This window comes from Papaver somniferum, unplaced genomic scaffold, assembly GCF_003573695.1.
Source record: "Papaver somniferum cultivar HN1 unplaced genomic scaffold, ASM357369v1 unplaced-scaffold_19, whole genome shotgun sequence".
NCBI lineage: Eukaryota > Viridiplantae > Streptophyta > Magnoliopsida > Ranunculales > Papaveraceae > Papaver > Papaver somniferum.
Window position 1 is genome coordinate 17,028,559 of NW_020628818.1, and position 23,142 is coordinate 17,051,700.

The 23,142-nt window shown below is 35.0% G+C and overlaps 2 protein-coding genes and 1 pseudogene across 2 annotated transcripts; 2 read left to right on the forward strand and 1 right to left on the reverse strand.

Annotated features, from left to right (window-relative positions):
* The first annotated feature begins 1,152 nt into the window (after positions 1-1,152).
* On the forward strand, positions 1,153-4,226 carry LOC113338340 (ABC transporter F family member 1-like). The gene is made up of 5 exons (XM_026583786.1): positions 1,153-1,635; positions 1,758-1,831; positions 1,918-2,128; positions 2,220-2,454; positions 2,767-4,226. The coding sequence occupies exons 1-5, from the start codon at positions 1,417-1,419 to the stop codon at positions 3,822-3,824; spliced, it is 1,797 nt and encodes a 598-aa protein (XP_026439571.1). The 5' UTR covers positions 1,153-1,416; the 3' UTR covers positions 3,825-4,226.
* LOC113338606 lies at positions 3,997-6,106 on the forward strand (annotated as a pseudogene).
* Positions 5,824-7,108, reverse strand: LOC113338607 (putative F-box protein At3g16210). Its single transcript, XM_026583986.1, has 3 exons — positions 6,351-7,108; positions 6,053-6,242; positions 5,824-5,862 (listed from the first exon to the last, which is right to left on the reverse strand). Exons 1-3 carry the CDS (start codon positions 7,106-7,108, stop codon positions 5,824-5,826), a joined length of 987 nt encoding a protein of 328 aa, XP_026439771.1.
* Positions 7,109-23,142: the final 16,034 nt, after the last annotated feature.

Below are 23,142 nucleotides of genomic sequence, written 5' to 3' on the forward strand. Positions count from 1 at the left end.
ACTCATCATAGTCATTCTCACAAGTCAGAGAATATCTCTCTATCTCGGCCAATTTGGTTATAGAGAATATTTCTCTCTCTCAACACATCGTCGCAAAGGCTGACTCAGCTTCACACAAACAAATGGATATCAATTAGGGCTTTGGTATGGCGGTCTACGACACATGTGAGAAATACCTGTCCTATTTCTCACCGCAGAAGAGAGTAAAGGCGGTGAAATAAAGAGATAAACTCAGACTAGTTTATCTTCACCGACCCGAGATTAGAAAATTCAGCTATAAATAGGTCATCTATTTTCCCAAGCTAACAACAACTTTCTCATAAACTCTCCTAGCAATTTTTCTTCAAACCCTAGAATTCTCTTATCTCTCTCTTCTTCTGGTTCCCTCCCCAAGACCAGCCTAACCTCTCATTGACTGAAGCAGTCTTTGAACGGCCACTGTCCATGGTTTATGCGAAGATTGTTCCTGCTTAACCTCTCGCAATTCACTTTCAGAAACTCTAGATTCCCATTTTAGCTTCTCACCAATTTTAGGTAACTACAACAACGAAAACATAGTACATTCAAATTTATAAATTATGTTAGTAAATGAAATGAGTGTGAACCACTTCTTTTGTTATCATTGTTAACCTCTAACTAATATTACTATACATTTAAGAAACCACTGCTATTACTAGGTGGGTTTGAACAAAAAGTTGTTCATACATTACTCGAACATTTTCGATCCATCAGCATCTTTCCCTCACCTGAAACAATAAGCCAATTTCATAAATTCTGCTATTACATGTTTAGAACTACGCGATCAAATTCAATAGCAACACAAGTGAAATGAAATGAGGCGGCAATGGTTTAACTACTAGTCAGTCAAACTGTGATTTGGGGGAGCAATTACGGAAGTGATTAAACAGATCCATACGGGTAATTTTAGAAAAGAAAAACAGAAGAAGGTATCCTATGTATCTTAGCTTATAAACATTCAATGCCCTAACTAAATCCATCTCCATAGATTCTGTATCTCCAACACTCATGTAGGACCACGTTCAAAATCTTAAATTTTCGACACGTTTTAACTACAAAAGTAACATAGATTCGTAAGAGACTGAAACACTTCGACTTTATGTTTGACAACCAAATTCCCAGTTACTCTACAACTCTGACACCTGACCACTGCCATTATATACTCCCTTTCTCGAAACTTCTACCCAAAATAAAGAAAAAATCAGCCAGAAAAAAAGAAGAAATTAGATAGATAGAGTCCGGAAAGTAATCTACAGAAAACCCTAACTGATTAGGGCAATCAATCCTTCCGAATCGAGTCCCAAAATTCCTTGGTTTTTTAAGGGATTTTGGTCGATCTGATTTTCTGATTGAATCAATCTATCTAGGGTTTTGGTATTGTGAGAGAGAGGGAAAAGGATGGTTTCAGAAGCGAGTAAGAAGAAAGCAGCACAGAAGAAAGCAGCAGCAGCTGCAAAGAGAGGAGGGAAATCAGTTTTGGCAGCAGCCTCATCGAAATCAACTGAGAATTCTTCAAATGGAAGTGAGAAATTGGCGAACGGTGTTGCTTCGTTGCAGATATCTGATAGAACTTGTACTGGTGTTCTTTGTTCTCATCCACTCTCTAGAGATATTCGTGTATGTTGTTGCCCCCTTCTTATCCATAATCATCTTCTTCTTCAGATTTATTCAAATTTTGATTGCCCTGTATTTGAGATACTGAAATTTGCAAATTGTTTGTTTGTGTGGATGTATTGCAGATAGAGTCATTATCTGTTACTTTTCATGGGCATGATCTGATAGTGGATTCTGAATTGGAACTTAACTATGGCAGGTTTGTTTTTTCAATGGATTGCTTATGGTGATTTGTGTGGAAATTTTTATATCATGTATATTGACTTGTGTTTTGTGTGTGGATAGGCGGTATGGTTTGCTTGGGCTGAATGGTTGTGGTAAATCTACGCTGCTTACTGCGATAGGTTTCAGAGAGCTTCCGATTCCAGAGCATATGGATATTTTTCATCTGACCAGAGAGATTGAAGCTTCTGACATGTCTTCGCTGGAGGCGGTTATAAATTGTGATGAAGAGAGGATTAAATTGGAGAAAGAAGCTGAAGTTTTGGCAGCACAGGTGTGTTTTTATGTAATTAGTGCATGTTTCTTGTCTTAGGAAATTTTGGGCAATCCTAACTTCATGTTCAATTTTGTTTTTGTGACTCCAGGATGATGGGGGTGGAGAGCAGCTTGAACGTATATATGAGAGGCTGGAAGCATTGGATGCTTCGACTGCCGAGAAACGTGCGGCCGAAATCTTGTTTGGTCTTGGTTTTAACAAAATGATGCAAGCTAAGAAAACACGGGATTTCTCCGGAGGCTGGCGAATGAGGATAGCATTGGCACGAGCGTTGTTTATGAACCCAACAATCCTGTTGCTCGATGAACCAACAAACCATTTAGGTAAACTGTGAGAGATTTTAATTCATGTTGATTTACATTCTTATGTGTATAAGTGCTTTATCTGATTAACCGGCTATTTGAATAACTAATTCTGAATTGCATGTATAGAATAAAATTTATACTCCACATAATGGAGTTATTGACTAATATTTATTGCCCTTTAAGGGTCAGTTACGATGATTTGTTTCAGTTGCTTCCTTTACTCCATCAATTCCTTGTCTTTAATGAAGTTTAGTTTCTTGGATTCACTTTTAACTTTTAAGTCTATGTTGTATCTAATCCAACTATGACATGACTTCTTTGGTAACACAGATTTAGAAGCTTGTGTCTGGTTGGAGGAAACCCTGAAGAACTTTGACCGTATCCTTGTTGTAGTGTCTCACTCCCAAGACTTCTTGAATGGTGTATGCACAAATATCATACACATGCAGAACAAGAAGCTGAAACCCTACACTGGTAACTTTGACCAGTATGTTCAGACACGGGCAGAACTTGAAGAGAACCAGATGAAACAGTACAAGTGGGAGCAGGAACAGATTTCCAATATGAAGGAGTACATTGCAAGGTTTGGGCATGGATCTGCAAAACTTGCTCGTCAAGCACAAAGCAAAGAGAAGACACTGGCAAAGATGGAGAGGGGTGGACTTACAGAAAAGGTTGCCAGAGACAGGATTTTAGTCTTCCGGTTCACTGATGTGGGTAAGCTCCCTCCACCAGTCCTCCAATTTGTGGAAGTCACATTTGGTTATACAGAAGATAATCTTATCTACAAGAGCATCGACTTCGGAGTGGACTTGGACTCGAGGATAGCGCTTGTGGGTCCAAATGGTGCTGGGAAAAGTACGTTACTAAAGCTGATGACAGGGGATTTGGTTCCTCTTGATGGCATGGTTAGGCGTCACAACCACCTGAGGATTGCTCAGTTCCATCAGCACTTGGCTGAGAAACTTGATCTGGAGTTGTCTGCACTTCAATACATGCTGAAGGAATATCCTGGCAATGAGGAAGAAAGGATGAGGGCCGCTATAGGAAGGTTTGGGTTGACCGGCAAAGCACAAATAATGCCGATGAAGAACCTGTCTGATGGCCAGAGGAGCAGAGTCATTTTTGCATGGTTGGCATGGAGGCAGCCTCATCTGCTGTTGCTGGACGAACCTACCAACCATCTTGACATCGAGACAATCGATTCTCTGGCGGAAGCGTTAAATGAATGGGATGGTGGGTTAGTTCTTGTCAGCCATGACTTTAGGCTTATCAACCAGGTAGCTGAAGAGATTTGGGTGTGTGAGAATCAGACCCTGACACGTTGGGAGGGTGATATTTTGGACTTCAAGGAACACCTCAAGAGCAGGTCTGGCGTATCTGATTAAGTTAGTGAACTGAGTTGCAGCATCGGATAGTTATTCTGGTATATTACATAATTATTTCACCATATCATCTGGGGCTGTGGTATTACCTTACGCACTACTGCTGTCACAAGAGACTACGGGGGTGATTGTAGCGATCAAGATGATCATATTGTAGGTCTGTGTTAAGGTTTATATGTCTGGGGATTTTCCAGATTTTAGGTTAGTTCTTTTAGTAATATTTGTTTTGTGTGGCTTGATGATGATGAAAGAATGTTATTCCTGATTTCTGAATCCTTGACTATTTCGTAGGATTTAGATTGTAAGAAGAAAGAGGCATTTAGAGCTTCTTAATTTCATTTTGCCGCTTTTTCTGTTGAATGTCTTGCCTTCAATTCTGAAACGGAAGTTGTTTTACTTGTGTGATATTGGTCACTTACAGTAAGCTCTGTCTGCTCGTGGGTATCCAAGAATTATTTCTGTGTCTTGTACCTTTTAACAGTTGGCGCCGGATGACAAAGGTCTTTGCGATTTGACTCAGTTTCTGCAAACACAACTTCGTGTTGCTGGTGGCTGGGTCCGCGATAAGTTACTAGGAAAAGATAGTAACGATATTGATATTGCATTAGACAATATGGGAGAAGAGTTTTGTCGTAAGGTTAATGAATACTACTCATTGTTTAATGGAGAAGAGAAGCAAAAGATTGGTGTTGTTGAATCCAATCCTGATAAGTCTAAACACTTGCAAGCAGCAAGGATTGAAGTGTTTGGCGTACAGGTTGATTTTGTAAACTTGAGATCTGAAACGTATAGCGAGAAGAACAGTCGCATTCCTAAAGTCAAGTATGGTTCTCCAAAAGATGATGCGTATCGAAGGGATTTGACTATTAATAGTTTGTTCTATAACATTAAGGAAAGATTGTAACTCCTTTACATCCATTAACGACATTCTTGGATGATCCGTTAAGAGTATTTCGTGCTATTCGCTTTGCTGCAAGGTTTGGTTTTGTACTTTACGAGAGGTTGGAGGAAGCTGCTGCAAGTGATGTAGTCAGAGATGCTATTAAAAATAAAATTAGCAGGGAGCCCATTGGTGACGAAATCAATTTCATGATGTGCGGCAATCGACCTGTTCAAGCAATGATGGATATCTGTAGGTTGGAGCTATTCTGGGTTGTATTTGCTCTTCCTGAGCTTACTGTGTCAGAAGAATGCGACAGGCTTTGTGCTGCATATGTGGATGCTGCATGGAATCTATTAGAACGGATTGGATGCTCGCGTTTTGATGATGCGCAAAGTAGGCTTTACTTGTATTCAGCACTTCTTCTTCCAATTAGAGAAAGGGGAACTGCGTATTACATCATTCTGGAATCTCTTGAACGGACGAAAAACGATGCAGAAATGGTTCGACGATTACATAGTGCATCGGAAAGATTCATATCATTGATTCCATTGTTAACAGAATTACCCAATACTGCTGTAGCAACTGGTAACGCAGATGAAAAACCTGATGTAACAGTGACATCAGATGTGCGGGTATTGACAGGACTGCTATTACGAGATATCGAGGAGCCTCACAAGAAAAAAAAGGGCATTGAGAGTTCGAGTTGGTGGCGTATTGCCTTGATGATTTCGACATTATTGTACCACCCCATGACTGTTGATCCTCTTGAAGTTTCTGCAGACAAGCACGAGCATATTGAATTAGGCATGCGCAGAACCTTGTTTACAACAGTTGAAAATGCCATTGTGAAACTAGGACTCGAAAAGGTGTGCGAAATGCCATTGGCGGGTGGGAAAGAAATCATGGAAATTTTGCAGATCAAGGAAGGAGGATCAATTGTTGGTGAATGGAAGCAAAAATTGCTTGAATGGCAGCTTGCCGATCCCTCTCGTACCCCTGAGCAATCCCTTGATTGGATGAGAGGCTGCCTTTCGAACTGTTCAGAGGTGGAGTGACTGCTCCGCTTGTGGTGAATTGTGGCTAACTTCAACTGCGGCATCGACCTATCTCAGGAGTTCTTCAGAGAAGTTCATCAATGACATCTGCATGATCCAGCCGCTATCCAATCCAAGCAGTGAGTATGGAATGGATGCGAATGAGCTTAAGGATATTTTCAGCAGAAACACTTCTAAATTTTACCCAAAAGAGAAAGCACAAGAAAGATAAAAATCAACTACACATTAGCTGCAGCAGTTGGTATGGTATACGCTTTCTTCTGAACATTTGTTACATTTTCTTCTTATAATACCTTCAATGAAACAAAGCTGTGAACGTGTGATACTGAGTTTAAACCGGGGATCATTGTATTCTTTAGATTCCCAATCTTTTCGAAGGTTGCAGTTTTTGGATCATAAAAAGTGGCAACAACAACATTTTTATTATTATAAGCTGCAATTAGAACTTCACCCCTTTTAGTGACAGCCAACGGAAAAGCATACCTTCCAAGCCAATTATTCTCCAAAGTAAAGTTTAAGTGGAAGAATGCACTGTCTATACCAACTCCAGGGTTCGGAATGTTGTTCATTCTTAGTACTTTTATTTAATACCCCATAAATCTGCTTCTAGAACCCGTCTTTGATGAAAAAGACAGAGCGAGTCTCCCAGTACTTGAAGATGAAACTTCTCGTACCATTCGAAAGTTGATAAACCAGGTAAAGAGTACGTAGAACTCCTCTACCAAACCGAAAGGCACAATTTTCCCTGTCCAATCCAGCCAGTGAAGAGCTCCATTGACAAACACATTCCTTAATTCCATTATAAGCCGGTAATCGAATTTTCCTTTATCTCTCCAGACACTGCCAGCACCAAGAGTATATACTTGTAGCTTAGAATTCAACCGCTCATTATCATCATAATACTCTATGATTCTAACAACCTTGTACTCGTTACTTGAAGGAACATAGCCAAATCCGGATAATATTTTGTGAACTTTCATCCCTTCATCCTTAATGAGAAACTTTGGAAGTTCCAAATATTCGCTTGATGAAATTATGGCTTCTGTAGGCATGCCGAAGCAAACCAAACCGTTGCATGAACTAACCAATTGCGTGATTTCAGTCGGAAGGGGAAAGTTGATCCTTGTCAGTTTCTTGCGAGATTTGTCATCGAAATCTACATTATAAATAGAATACGATGCATCGAGGAAAATAAAACTCAACCTATTACATGTTTGTTGTTGCTGCGCTCGTAGATGCATATCACTGAAATATTTATCATCTAACGTAAATAGATTTCTCCATGCTCTACAAACTTGTCTGCAAGCTAATGCCGACTCTGCTGGTAGTCGAGAAAGTATGTTTACCATGATATCTGAGTTCAAAAGTAGTATGTATGGTTTATTCTTCTTTTTGGAGAGAAACCTCCGGAATATCCACCAAAGTGAAATACTCCGTCCGTCCGTACCTATCATATAAGCGGAATCTTCATTCTTCTTTGCACCATTATATAGGCGGAGTCCAAATTTCAAAACGCTTTTTTATTTATATTACCCCTATTTATTTTCTTGGGAATCATCACAATTGAATATATATCTCTAGCATTGGGAATATAATTAAGGACAAAACAGAAAAAAATATAAAAATTTATGAAATCAAAAAAATTTCTTAATCTAAGAAAATTAGTCCCTCCGTCTATATATGTGGTACGGAAGGAGTAGTTTTTCTTTTTTTCCTTTCAAAATCAATCATGTTAAAGGGGCGGCGGATTCCATTGGAGGGGCAGCAGTGAATAGGACAAAAAGGATCATTACATGGTAATTCGAAGTGCCCATTATAAAAAAAACTGAAAATGACTAATTAACCCTTACATAGTTTGGTGTTGATAAACTAGTTTAGTGTTGATAATCAAATTTCACTTATATTAACTCTAAAACAAATCAAAATCAGATTTTTAGAGCTTAAAAAAAAAGCTTAGAGGAGAAGAAAAGAAAAACTTTTGTGATATTTGTGAAAACCGTAGATTTTGATTCACTCAACCAAAATGAGTGATTCCAGTGACAAATTTGAGATGGGTGAATCTCTCAATTAGTTCCCATTAGCTTTTTGTCGCTCAAAATTATCTAAAGTACGTACAAAAATAGAAACTTTTAAAATTTCAGAAGAACTTACTGTAGCGCCCCCTAAGCTAGCAGCTGACTAATCCAAGAGATTAACTAAATAAAGAGGCATTACGAATCTAATTCAAATACTTAAACATTCAATTAAGAAATCTTCTACAAAATTTATCCCAAAACTAACCCCACTCAGAATATATATACATGAACTTCTCTCAAATGATACATATATAATAGTCAATTGGTTTACAGATACAATAAACAACATAAACATAGCGAAAGTTAACTAATTAACGGAGTCAACATTTGTGGCTTTCGCTGCGCAACTCTGACCTGTCTATGAAAACTGAAAGTGGGAATAATTAACATTTAACTTCTAAGTAATCATAAACAAGATTAAGAAAAAAAATAATGTTTTCTCAGACATTAAGTAGTGACCAAGTCACTGAGATACACAAACACGAATACGGACAATCTCTTTCTTCAAACAATGTATACTATGATTGCAATTCCGAACTCGCAAATACACACCTAATCGTAAATATGGATGTCGACAATTCCGAACTCGCGAACTATCGACCAATATATCATAAAAGCTCTAGGTATAATTGTGAAAGCGCATATCCTCACAGAAGTAAACAAACATTATATGGACAAACTCCTTATTCAAACAATGTATACTATGGTTGTGCAATTCCGAACTCGCAAATCCACACCTAATCGTAAATATGGATGTCGACAATTCCGAACTCGCAAGCTGTCGACCAATATATCCTAAAAGCTCTAGGTATAAATGTGAAGGAGCGTATCCTATATACCACACCTGGAAATTCTTATTTCCCATAACAATTCATATTGACCACAATACATTACAGGTCCTTTCCAAACCATGGAAAGATTAACAGAATCAACAGAATTATCGTAAAACAAGTTAAACAATGCATATAACGCACAAACAGAAATACATGAGTTTGTTAAACATAAAATTTTGTAAAGGAAACAATAATGGTTACCAAAGAGTCAAATGTATTCCCACCTCTTTTGATGACAAGCCACGCCTACCTCGAGGTCCATGATCCACTGGTTCATCTTTTGGATCGATCGTTGTTAATAAAGTCTAACTGTTAATCACACAAGAAGTCTAAGAAGCTAGCCAAAATGGCTCATACAAGAATCGTACAAGTCTATCTAATTTCTCTAAGCCCATTTATGGTTCTACACTTCTTTATTATCCATCTCTTGCATATCTAAAGGTTTAATTAATCCAATTAGATTGATTCTATAGTCCATAGTTAAGTCTTATGAATATCTACAACTTTGTAGAAGAAACCAAATGCTAAATCAGACCATAAGGGTCCAATACATCAAAATGGGAACATTAAACCTAAACCCAAGTCCAACTAAACAAGCCCATTACACAAGGCCTGGTCCACTAGGGTCAACTAACGGTCTCTAACAGTCAACATGGTCAATTAACGGTAAACGTCCAGTCAAGGTCAAGTCCTGGTCCAATGGTCAAATCTAAATCGGTCAACTGAGTCAACTCTGGTCAAGACAGGTAACTCAGTGAGTCCACTAGTTCCAACTCAGTCAGATACTTAGTCAGATAAGTTCATTAAGATAAGTCAGCTAGCAGACTAGATGATCTGATACAGGCCAGTGCATAGGCCAAGGGTACTATTGCACCATAATGGTACATCACTCTAGCTTCAAAACTCTATTACAAGCATTCTTATAACTTTTGACTAAGCAACAACAACTCAATCATTTTAATTCATAAATCAAAACTCAATTAAAATTAAAAACTATGCCTACCTGCATTGCAGCTTTAAGCTTCTACATGAGAGATTCAACTCCACACATCCATCTAGAAATCATCTAATACCTCAATCACATAACTTCTTCTGTTGGATCACTATCAGTTCACCCAAAAATTCATTCCATGTACCCTCACCTATTACAGCTCCTTCCAGCACAATTAACTTCAGCTGAACTCATTACAACTTCATCATCTCACAAGCAACTCCAACAACTACAACGCCATCCAGTCCTGCACCTCTAAATACTAACATCAACAATTCCATTTCACATAATTGCAACCCTAACAATCCACTTCTATCAGTTCAACAGTATAATCACCAAATTAAACTAACCATAACATCAACTCAATTCCATTAACAACATCATCTTTACAACTACATATCTTCATCTCAGTATTATTCAACCACAACAACTCAGTTCTCTTCGGCACGACTCAAGACATCTCAAAAACACATATCCAACAAACCATTCCAATTCTTAATTCATAAAGAAGTTTATAAACTCAATAAGGAACTTGAACTGATTAATACTACTAAAGACAATTACCTCAATTCAGCTTTACCTAACCATGGCCTTCAACAGTTAAATTTGATTTTTCTTTGATTTCACTTGGCTCAGCAATTCATCTCAAAACACTAACAAACCATCATTCTTGTTCAATTAACACTTAGTAAGCATCAGCACCAATATTAATTTATCGAACCCTAATTATCTTTTCCTTTCAATTCAGCTTCAGAACAGCTTCACTTCATCAATTAAACACCAACCCTTTCCTCAACCAGCCAAACCCAATATTTAATTCTTCTCATACATATTTAATTTGAACTCTAATTCAATTCTTTGAGAAACCCTAACTTGGTTCTATGATTCATCTTTAAAACGATCTCAGAACTCCAATTCAGGTTAAACCCACTTCAAATCAATAGTTTATAACCTCAATTTCATCATCTGTGACTTTTCATAACAAACCCTAATTCCATTTCATCACAGAAACCCTGTCTCTTCAATTAGACATCAATTAAGAGTAAACCCATCTCTAATCAGTTCTTTAGACCTTCAATTTCATCTTCCCATCCTCTTCTGCAATTCTCATGAAACCCTAACTCTTTCATTCTTCGATTCATCTTCATAACAACTTCAATTCACAAACACAGCATCAACCCATTCGATCTTCATCCATTAACAACTAGAAATCATCATTATCAGCTCCATGCAAATCTAGCTTCAAATCCAGAAACCCTAATTAAATGATTTATTCCAGAACATCTTCAAGACTTCAATTAAACCTCAACCCATTGCTTCTTCATCTAGCAGCAACCTAATTACCCTATCAATTCCTTACGAACTCAGTTAACTAGTTTTACAAACCCTAACTGTAATTCCCTTGATTAATATCTTCGATTATTAATTGTTCTCTTCCCAACTTACAACAGCACCATCACCTTCAACCTCTGCATATTCTCATCAACTGATTCTCTCAAACCGAATCTCAAACTCACCTCTCAAACGTCGGCAGAAAAAAGAGCAAAGAGAAAAGAAAGAGAAGAAGAAGGAGGAATGAAGAAGAAGAAGAAAGAATGAGAGTCATCCTCTCGAGTTGGCTATAGATAAGGTCAAGGTTTGTTAATGGGACACCTCAAAATGATAAGGACATCTGGGTCGGCTAAAACACCAAATGCTTATTTTTCCTTTCAAACGGTTCCGATGATATCTTCTTCGTCTAGTAACCGAATTACACGTTCGAGTAGTCTAATCCACGTAACTTTTCAAGATCTATCCATCGGTACTAGTTTCGTATCTAGGTCGTTGTTAGATTAATTCCTATTAATTAACGTTCGTGTTACACTAATCGAGATACTATTGTCTAATATGTCTCTTGACTAGTCTAATAGCGTTGACGAGCTTCGGGGTCCTTCCATTCTCCCCACCTTATTCATTTTCGTCCTCGAAAATCGAACCACCTTCTGGTCTTCAAAACTCCCCACCTTAAAGAATAATCCACTCTTTTCTAAGCGCAAACAACATAAAACAAAACACAAACCTATACGGATTTCTACTACTACGATTTGCGGCTCTAGGTTCAACTATACTAATTTCTATTTGATAAGATAATTGTCTCTAATTACAAGGGAGATTCCCTACGAATCTTTATAAGTGAGATTATATCTATCGGTTTCTAAAAGAGTTATACCAAATTTCTATGATCGGTCATCTCTGAATGAAGTTGCCGTGTCAAGGTTGGCCAGTCCTAACAATGCCTTCCTACGAACAGAGAAAACACAACCTTCGTTATTCCCCAGTGCTGGATTAACTAATTATTAATTTATTAAAATTAATTATTCTCTAAACTTTTATTGTAACTGATTTGACTTAAAAAATTTACTTCATAAACTATGTACATAATTCACATCATTTTAACAGTTTAGTTATCCGAGTCATTTATTTTATTTCCATAAATTTTTATGATTGCTAAATAATCCTTGAGTTGTACTATTAACAAAAATTACATTTTGTTATTACTATCCTATAAAGTAGTTAGTATTATATAATGTTATTATTTGTTGTTACTATCTTATCAAAAATTAATGCCTTAATTATATTATCATTTTCATTATTCTTAAGTTAATTAATCCAGATGATACACTAAGCCTTAATCTTCTAATTATAAATCTTCATTTATGTAAAGATTGCTATAATAGATTTTATATTCATATTTGATCAGTATTCTATATATATCTTGTTAAATATTGTGTTGGTAATTTAATATGATCCAAATTCGAGTCTTCATAAAATTATAATATATCCTAATAGTCTTTAGATTTGCTATCAAGTAAAGTATCTGATTAAAATACTAATTTATTTTCTTTTAATTAAAAGATTACACTAAACATCTGATATTAACTTTTATTACTTCGTGTATATTTGTTTCATTTTAGAGAGTTGCTGAAATGAATACTAACACTACTAACAAGTTGAGTCTTTCTGTTTTATTTATTATGTCCTCGCTTTCTTAAGTCTAACGCCTAATAAGTATGGTACTAATTATCTACACATATCTCTAATTTGTAATTAGTTTAATTTATAAAAAATTAATCGAAGATAAGCGTTATTAATTTTATGTAGCTCTTTAATCATAATATTATTTTTATTGTTATACATATTTAATGAAATATTAGTTAAGCTAAGTTCAATATGACACTGATTAATAAATGCTAATCATTACTTTATTAAAATTATTATTACTATTATTATCATCATTAATTACTAATATAATATTTTATTATCGACATTGATGGTCAAACTATTATTCTAACTACTCTTCCAAATATTATTGAGCCCCAAAAATATTATTAACATTTATGTAATTATAAACTGTTGACTCTACGTATAAGTCAAGGTGCTCAATAAATTTCTATGTGACTTTCAAGATCTATCAATAATACTAACCTCACTATTTTTAGTATTAGATTGTTTACGTGTTCATACTTTTTAGATCAATTCTTCTCAAATCCATATCAACTAAATCTATTGGTGTACCCTACAATTTTTACTTCATTACAAACAAACAAATCAATCAATCAAATAATTCCTTTAATTGTAGATAGTTTTTAGTGGTTAAGATTTATCTCACAACCCAACCCAGTTCTAAACTAATCTAGTTCACTAACTGGCACAGGCTATTCCTATTGTCACCCATATAAGATTTAATAGTGAGCTCTGATACCAACACTGTAGCACCCCCTAAGCTAGCATCTGACTAATCCAAGAGATTAACTAAATAAAGAGGCACTACGAATCTAATTCAAATACTTAAACATTCAATTAAGAAATCTCCTACAAAATTTATCCCAAAACTAACCCAACTCAAAATATATATACATGAACTTCTCTCAAATGATACATATATAATAGTCAATTGATTTACAGATACAATAAACAACATAATAAACATAGCGGAAGTTAACTAATTAACGGAGTCGACACTTGTGGCTTTCGCTGCGCAACTCTGATCTGTCTATGAAAACTGAAAGTGGGAATAATTAACATTTAACTTCTAAGTAATCATAAACAATATTAATAAAACACAATAATGTTTTCTCAGACAATAAGTAGTGACCAAGTAACTGAGATACACAAACACGAATACGGACAAGCTCTTTCTTCAAACAATGTATACTATGGTTGTGCAATTCTGAACTCGCAAATCCACACCTAATCGTAAATATGGATGTCGACAATTCCGAACTCGCAAACTGTCGACCAATATATCATAAAAGCTCTAGGTATAAATGTGAAAGAGCATATCCTCACAGAAGTAAACAAACATGTATATGGATAAAATCCTTCTTCAAACAATGTATAATATGGTTGTGCAATTCCGAACTCGCAAATCCACACCTAATCGTAAATATGGATGTCGAAAATTCCGAACTAGCAAACTGTCGACCAATATATCCTAAAAGCTCTAGGTATAAATGTAAAGGAGCGTATCCTATATACCACACGTGGAAATTCTTATTTCCCATAACAATTCATATTGACCACAACACATTACAGGTCCTTTCCAAACCATGGAAAGATTAACAGAATCAATAGAATTATTGTAAAACAAGTTAAACAATGCATAGAACGCACAAACATAAATACATGAGTTTGTTAAACATAAATTTTTGTAAAGGAAAACAATAATGGTTACCAAAGAGTCAAATGTATTCCCACCTCTTTTGATGACAAGCCACGCCTAGCTCGAGATCCACGATCCACTGGTTCATCCTTTGAATCGATCGTTGTTAATAAAGACTAACTGTTAATCACACAAGAAGTCTAAGAAGCTAGCCAAAATGGCTCATACAAGAATCATACAAGTCTATCTAATTGCTCTAAGCCCATTTATGGTTCTACACTTTTTATTATCCATCTCTTGCTTATCTAAAGGTTTAACTAATCCAATTAGATTGATTCTATAGTCCATAATTAAGTCTTATGAATATCTACAACTTTGTAGAAGAAACCAAAGGCTAAATCAGACTATAAGGGTCCAATACATCAAAATGGGAACATTAAACCTAAACCAAAGTCCAACTAAACAAGCCCATTACACAAGGCCTGGTCCACTAGGGTCAACTAACGGTCTCTAACAGTCAACATGGTCAATTAACGGTAACGTCCAGTCAAGGTCAAATCTTGGTCCAATGGTCAAACATAAATCGGGCAACTGAGTCAACTCTGGTCAAGATAGGTAACTCAGTGAGTCAACTAGTTCCAACCCAGTCAGATACTTAGTCAGATAAGTTCATTAATATAAGTCAGCTAGCAAACTAGCTGATCTGATACAGGCCAGTGCATAGGCCAAGGGTACTATTGCACCATAATGGTACATCACTCTAGCTTCAAAACTCTATTACAAGCATTCTTATAACTCTTGACTAAACAACAACAATTCAATCATTTTAATTCATAAATCAAAACTCAATTACAATTAAAGACTATGCCTACCTGCATTGCAGCTTTAAGATTCTACATGAGAGATTCAACTCCACACATTCATTTAGAAATCATCCAATACCTCAATCACATAATTTATTCTGTTGGATCACTATCAGTTCACTTAACCCAACAATTCATTCCATGTACCCTCACCTATTACAGCTCCTTCCAGCACAATTAACTTCAGCTGAACTCATTACAACTTCATCATCTCACAAGAAACTCCAACAACTACAACGCCATCCAGTCCTGCACCTATGAATACTAACATCAACAATTTCATTTCACATAATTGCAACCCTAACAATCCACTTCTATCAGTTCAACAGTATAATCACCAAATTCAACTAACCATAACATCAACTCAATTCCATTAACAACATCATCTTTACAACTACATATCTTCATCTCAGTATTATTCAACCACAACAATTCAGTTCTCTTCAGCACGACTCAAAACATCTCAACAACACATATCCAACAAACCATTCCAATTATTAATTCATAAAGAAGTTTATAAACTCAATAAGGAACTTGAACTGATTAATACTACTAAAGACAATTACCTCAATTCAGCTTTACCTAACCATGGCCTTCAACAGTTAAATTTGATTTTTCTTTGATTTCACTTGGCTCAGCAATTCATCTCAAAACACTAACAACCCATCATTCTTGTTCAATTAACACCTAGTAAGCATCAACACCAATATTAATTTATCGAACCCTAATTATCCTTTCCTTTCAATTCAGCTTCAGAACAGCTTCAATTCATCAATTAAACACCAACCCTTTCCTCAACCAGCCAAACCCAATATTTAATTCTTCTCATAATCTTTAATTAGAACTCTAATTCAATTCTTTGAGAAACCCTAAATTGGTTCTATGATTCATCTTTAAAACGATCTCAGAACTCCAATTCAGGTTAAACCCACTTCAAATCAATAGTTTTTAACCTCAATTTCATCATCTGTGACTTTTCATAACAAACCCTAATTCCATTTCATCACAGAAACCCCGTCTCTTCAATTAGACATCAATTAAGAGTAAACCCATCTCTAATCAGTTCTTTAGACCTTCAATTTCATATTCCCATCCTCTTCTGCAATTCTCATGAAACCCTAACTCTTTCATTCTTCGATTCATCTTCATAACAACTTCAATTCACAAACACAGCATCAACCCATTCGATCTTCATCCATTAACAACTAGAAATCATCATTATCAGCTCCATGCAAATCTAGCTTCAAATCCAGAAACCCTAATTAAATGATTTATTCCAGAACATCTTCAAAACTGCAATTAAACCTCAACCCATTGCTTCTTCATCTAGAAGCAACCTAATTACCCTACCAATTCCTTACGAACTCAGTTAACTAGTTTTGCAAACCCTAACTGTAATTCCCTTGATTAATATCTTCGATTATTAATTGTTCTCTTCCCAACTTACAACAGCACCATCACCTTCAACCTCTGCATATCATCATCAACTGATTCTCTCAAACCGAATCTCAAACTCACCTCTCAAACGTCGGCAGAAAAAAGAGCAAGGAGAAAAGAAAGAGAAGAAGAAGGAGGAATGAAGAAGAAGAAGAAAGAATGAGAGTTATCCTCTCGAGTTGGCTATAGATAAGGTCAAGGTTTGTTAATGGGACACCTCAAAATGATAACGACATCCGGGTCGGCTAAAACACCAAATGCTTATTTTGCCTTTCACACGGTTCCGATGATATCTTCTTCGTCTGGTAACCGAATGACACGTTCGAGTAGTCTAATCCACGTAACTTTTCAAGATATATCCAGCGGTAATAGTTTCATATCTAGGTCGTTGTTAGATTAATTCCTATTAATTAACGTTCGTGTTACACTAATCGAGATATTATTGTCTAATATATCTCTTGACTAGTCTAATAGCGTTGACGAGCTTAAGGGTCCTTACACTTACGGTTGAAATTTAGCTCGTTACCAACCGTAACTCTTAGTTACTGTTCCAAAAGTATCGAATACCAACCGTAACTGGTTCAATTTGGGTAAAACCCAATCGTAGTACAAGTTACGGTTGGTAGAATGACAACATATAGAAACCGTAACAAATTGCGGTTGGTAACTAATGAATCGGGATCAACCATAACTAACCTACGGTTGGTAAGATAATTTTAGTTACAAGTCGTAACTCAAATATGGTTGATAACAGTGATGCAATTACAAACCGTAAAAAAAAATGAAACATCCAGGACAACTTATGTTTCGTAACTTAAGTAACGAGACCAACCGTAAGTAATTTCCGGTTGCAAAAAAATTTCGTAACTGAACATTTTATCTCAAAATCAAGAACTTACGGTTGGTATTTGAGCTAAATGAACCGTAACATCAACCAAATCTATAGTTATGGTTCCAATTGGAGTTATTACCAACCGTAACTCACATGCAACACAGAAATTTCAATTTCAATTTTGATCCAAAACCCTAATTTTTGATACAAAACTAACTTAAATCAAACAAAATAAACTAAATCCTAACTGGGTCTTTTCGAAATATAGTTTTCAATCAACGATTATCAATTTTCAAATTGTTGATTAATTGAGGACGATGAAATTTCAATTTTAATGAAGGAGGAGAAGAGAAGATGAAAAAATCAATAAAGTTTTTTGATTTTTCTGATTCCATTAGGTTAAAAATTGGAGAAGGTAATCTAGTGCATTTACACCCCTTATAGGACACCCCCCAAGCAATAAGAAGGACATTGCTATCACACTTTCCGCCCCTCTAATGAAACATGCCGCCCCTATAACAGGGTTGTTCAAAATAGTCTAGATGACTGCTCCCATCTCTCAGGCCTTTTTATTTTAAATTGACTAGTTTATCACCCGTGCGATGCACGGGTCTGTTTATTGCTTGTGGAATATTGAATGCTCTTTTTGTACAGAGATTATATATCACAAAACCATAGTAATCCTAATAAGTGTGCAAGAAAATAAAATGAACAAAAAAGGGCCAAAATTATTGATAATAATAAAATTTTAATATTGGTGATTCATCAACCAACAAAGAATTGATCGAAAATAATAAACATTCTTTGTCGTCTATGGTTTTGATGGCTCCTTAGCTGTATTCCCGATTATTAAACTTGTTTTGGTTGGTTGAATAAAACCATATCATTCTTATCAAATCGAAGATTCACATCCTTTCGCCTATGGTTTCTTTGTCGTCTTTGTATGTCTCTTCTTCTTTTTTTTCTTCTAGTCGTGAAGTTCTTCAAGGTAGAGATAAGTATACTTTTCCTTTTCATATTGTTCTGCAAGTCTTCTGTGTTCTTTCTTTTGTGAATCTGTTGTTTTCTGCCATTTTTTGTTGTTGTTCTTGATTACCGCGTGTAGGTAGTGATACTTGTACCTGTTTATACTATGAAGATTTTCTAGTTTCATCATGTGATTTTTTTTGGTTAAAGATCGCTTACATTTGGTTTACATATATAGAGGATAACATGGTGTAATTTTTTTTTCTTTGTAGTATTCATCTCTTTTTCCTACTATAAATCCGATGTTTGCTCAGTTTTGTGTATACAATGCAGATATAGATAGAGAAGCAAATCTCAAGAGGAATGTGTTTGTGAAGGCACATGAGGGAAATGCGGGTTCGTCAAAGAAGCAGGCAAGTGTGTCCTTGAAAAAACAGGGAAATGCAGGTTCGTCTGAGATGCGTTATTGTTTGGAAATTGCGATGCGTCTAAGTGTGTAAGAAAAAAATGAATAAAAGAAGGCTAAATATGACATTTATTAAAAGGGAACCATAACATTTACTAAAAGGAAAACTATAACAAAGTTGGAATTGTTTGTGATTTCTAAAAAAATCTATTTCTAAGAAAAATAAAAACAAAACTCACTTTCCTAATTAAATATAAAGCTAAACTCTAATTAAGGACCCAAATCATTCTAACCTTCCTCTACTCATGATTCCCATCATAGGCCACTGCTTGGAGAACTATATGGTCTATAGATCCGAAATTTTCAGGATTGTGTTGATGGACAATGGTTTTGGTGTATCCATCTGGTAAATCATTCTTTCTGATGATAATGATTTTTGTTTTCATGGTTTCTTAGTTGTATTTGAAAAGCCAATGTATGACGGATTATCATCCTCCAAGTAAAACCCAACACTGTGTAAGCTTTGTGCCTTGCATCTATCAATGTGCATTGCAAAGGCAATTTTCACTGAAAACTGACATCTAGTTAGTGGTACGGTGTCCCTTGATTTCATCACACTTTTCCTATCACCACTTATTCCCCGACTGCAGCTCCTGTTAACACTTCCGCAACAATTTCATGTTCTTGTAGCTCTGTTATAATCAACCTTGTGCCCGCAGCAATGTCTTGGTCCCTGGTTAGTCCACTCAAGAGAATAATTGGCAGTCCAATTTTTAATTTTAATTCATGAGGCGACATGTACGCGTTTTCAATCTTTTTTAGAAATTCTTTATGATACAACTGCGCTGCTTTAGTGTAATTATTAGCAGTAAAAGATACATAATCCATGCTCAGGTATTCACGTCCTTCTCCTGGAAACAGGGCCGCCATGCGTTTATTTATTTCATTGATCTTGTCATCTTGAAGAGAGAGAATAGCAGCATGAGCGACGTACTATTTTTTGAATCTATTTCTTACCAAATCTCCATATGAGTCTGCGATTACTTCATTGAGAAACTCACTCTCGGTGGACAGAAATGTCCGGGTAGTAATTACTGCCTGAGCTCCTCCGTTAATGGTACTTAAAAGAATTCTCAAAAACTGCTTCTATACCCGTGGTTCAACAAACAGTAAGCCATAAAAAAAAAACAAATCTAGAAGACATCAAGTATTGGATAAGTATTTAAGCTTGGTATTTTTTGCTTTGAAATGCAGAGAAAAACTTATTTCTTAAATTGAGAAGAATGTGCTAGATGATTTCTCAACAAAAGCTACTTTCGTATGATATATAACACTTCATTTACATAAAAAATACATAATCGACTTTGTCATTGAGATTAAACTTGAATTAGATGAACACAAATCATGTAAAAGTATAGGAATACAATCGAAAAATGTCTTCTAGCTTTTGTTTGACTGTTCAAGTTGTCTTCGTTAATTATGATCGGATTTTGTATTGTTCTGTGACTAAGTGAAAATTGAAAAAAATCGCTAACAAAACTATGGAAGGATGCAAACTTTTCGAGGGATTTCCATTTATTTCTCTATGAACGGTCATCGAAATCTTCAACTCTAGATCATGATCCGTTTTATATCCGTCTTTAGACAACTCATTAACAAATCAGAAGTTGCCATATATCTGAAAATTGAAATCCTTATCTTTGCCAGTCATCTGTAAAGTGAACAATTAACTTAGGACCCTAACTCAAAGTAAAAATGTTAATTAACAAAAAAACATCAAGTGGGACAGCTTACTCGTATAACATTCGGCACTTACCTTTTTCAGTATACCACTACATGGAAAATATAGGGACAAATATACTCCCACATAAATACAAATAGTTAGAGAGAAAAAAATTTATTTGTTCAAGTTTTTGACCAATAATTAACTCATATAGTTAGAAAAAAAGAAAATGGACTATTAATTACTTACTTTCTTCCTCCTCGATGGACTGATGATCTTCATTTAAAGAAATTGACTTCCTTGTCCTAAATTTTACAGGATAAGCGAATCAAGATCTTTTCCAAATCCTTGTTAAACCCGTAAGTTTTACGTGTTATACAAAAAAAAAACGAAGAATAAATATTATGATGTTGATATTACCTTTTTTTTAATCGAAGCTAGAAAATAAAAACGATTTTATCCCGCACAAAAATTGCGGTTGCAACATTTTAAAAAATGATTTCATCACGATCACGTACTGCACTTACAGTGGTGCACCAAAGATTTTTCTTATAACTTTAAAGTCGCCATCCATCTTATCTACAAAACAAACTTTGTATAAAAATTTATCTCCTTCCTTAAACTCTGCATGAAATTACTATCTATCGGTTAACAAAGGGGAAAAGGAAAGCCAAAGAACATTTTAAGTGAGGATATTTACCATTCAAATGACATTAAGCATTTACAATACCGATCAAAGTTTAGAGATACCTACAAAATAACAACATACCGGGATCAGATAACAAAATCAGGAAAAAGGAAAAAAAAACACCATTAGAAGAGAGAAGCGGCGTTAAACGATGGGATTTGCTTATGCTCGATTCTTTATATAAAGAGATATATTACCCACAATAAAAATATTTTGTCTAAATACAAAATAATAAAATGTCTAAAAATATAATACATGATTTTTATTTTTACGGCCTGCTGCATTTACATGTTGTGTTATTTTTGGCAAGTTTAGATTATGAAAATCACGGGTCTACCTTTAGCTTTTTACCAAAGGTATTTTACCGTAAATATCATGCATCCAATATCTTTTGCCATTTTTACATGCAAAAACATAAAACAATATATTATATTTTTGGATGTCCACTATGTTTCGAATTGCTACATTTATTTGTTGAGTTATTTTTCCAAAATAACTTCCACACTTCCGAAAATAGAAATTTCTTTAATTTTCTTTTAATATTTTTATGGGTCGAAAGTATTAAGAATTTCTTTTTTTGTTATTTTTATGCAATGATAATATTCAGAAAAAATGGCATGAATCATTTTTTCTCCGCAATCTTATTACTACATTTTTTTGTTTGCTTATTTGCTTGATTATTATGTTCTAACGCCATCAACATGATTTCCTCTTAATGATTTTGTATTCTCTATAATTGTACAGGATAAACAAAGCCTTTTATAAGCCCCAGAGAAAGAAGATCCCCTTATCTAACGGCGACCATTCACAGATCAGGTATTCTTCTTTTTATTGTTGATATAAATTTGATCAATAATTTGATAATTTCATATCATTTGGATGGGTAATTAAAATTTTAAATTAGGGGTTTTAATTATCGGTAGTCTGGAATTGTAAATAGGTGAGTTTTATTAATAAGTTATAAGAAGTGTAATTGGACACTGAACTTTAGACATTTTTTTTTTAATTTTTATGATCGATTTAATTTTATGATGAAATCACGATGAATACTTCATAGTTAATTTTAACAAAAAAAATTTCTATTTTTTGGTAGTGTTATTTTTTTTTTTTGCGTTTGTTTGGTAATTTTTTTAGATTATTTAAATTTTATAATTTTAGATAAATAATTTATAGAATATGATTGGCCAAATAATATTTCGTGGGACCAAAAGATTTTCTCGAAATTTTATTGGCTGAAATTTAAAATGGTGGGGCCAGAATCAATCAGAAGCTCCGATTAACCACGTTGCTCGAAAAAACTCTGTTTTTATATAGATAATTATTCCCTACTTTCCTAGACTGATTGCGTCAAATTATTTTGTTGAGTTTGTATAGGAAATGGAATTTCCGACCCATACAACGGATACAGTATTTGGCAACCCTTATTGGCTAAAGCTCTTCAGTTTTTGCGGGTTACTTTTCCAGACGAGAATGTATAAGGCTTTTCGAGGCGGACATCTTCAATTCTCTTATGCTGAACTCTAAGATCATAAGAAAACATCCTGGAAAAAATAAGAAAAAGATAGACGTGAAAGGCGATAGTGGTAATTTTTTGCAGGTAAACTTATGGTGGTCTTTTTTACTGTTTTTTTTGTTTTTGTTTTGTTTTGTTTCTTTCTTGAAAATTCTTGCTTGCAGTGTATAGACATACGAAATGTGATTTTTAGTAGTCTTAGGAGTTGAAAAATATCAGTCATAGGCTTGGTTTTGAAATATATCGTAATTCTTGCTGGAATGAAGAGATCTTTCTAGTTTACCTGCTATAGCTGTTCGGGGTCTTAAATTGATAATATAGTTCTTACAACCAACAAAGGAAGAAAATGTCGCAGAAAATTGATACATACAGTTCCATGATATATATAATTAAATTCGAATAAAAATATAATAA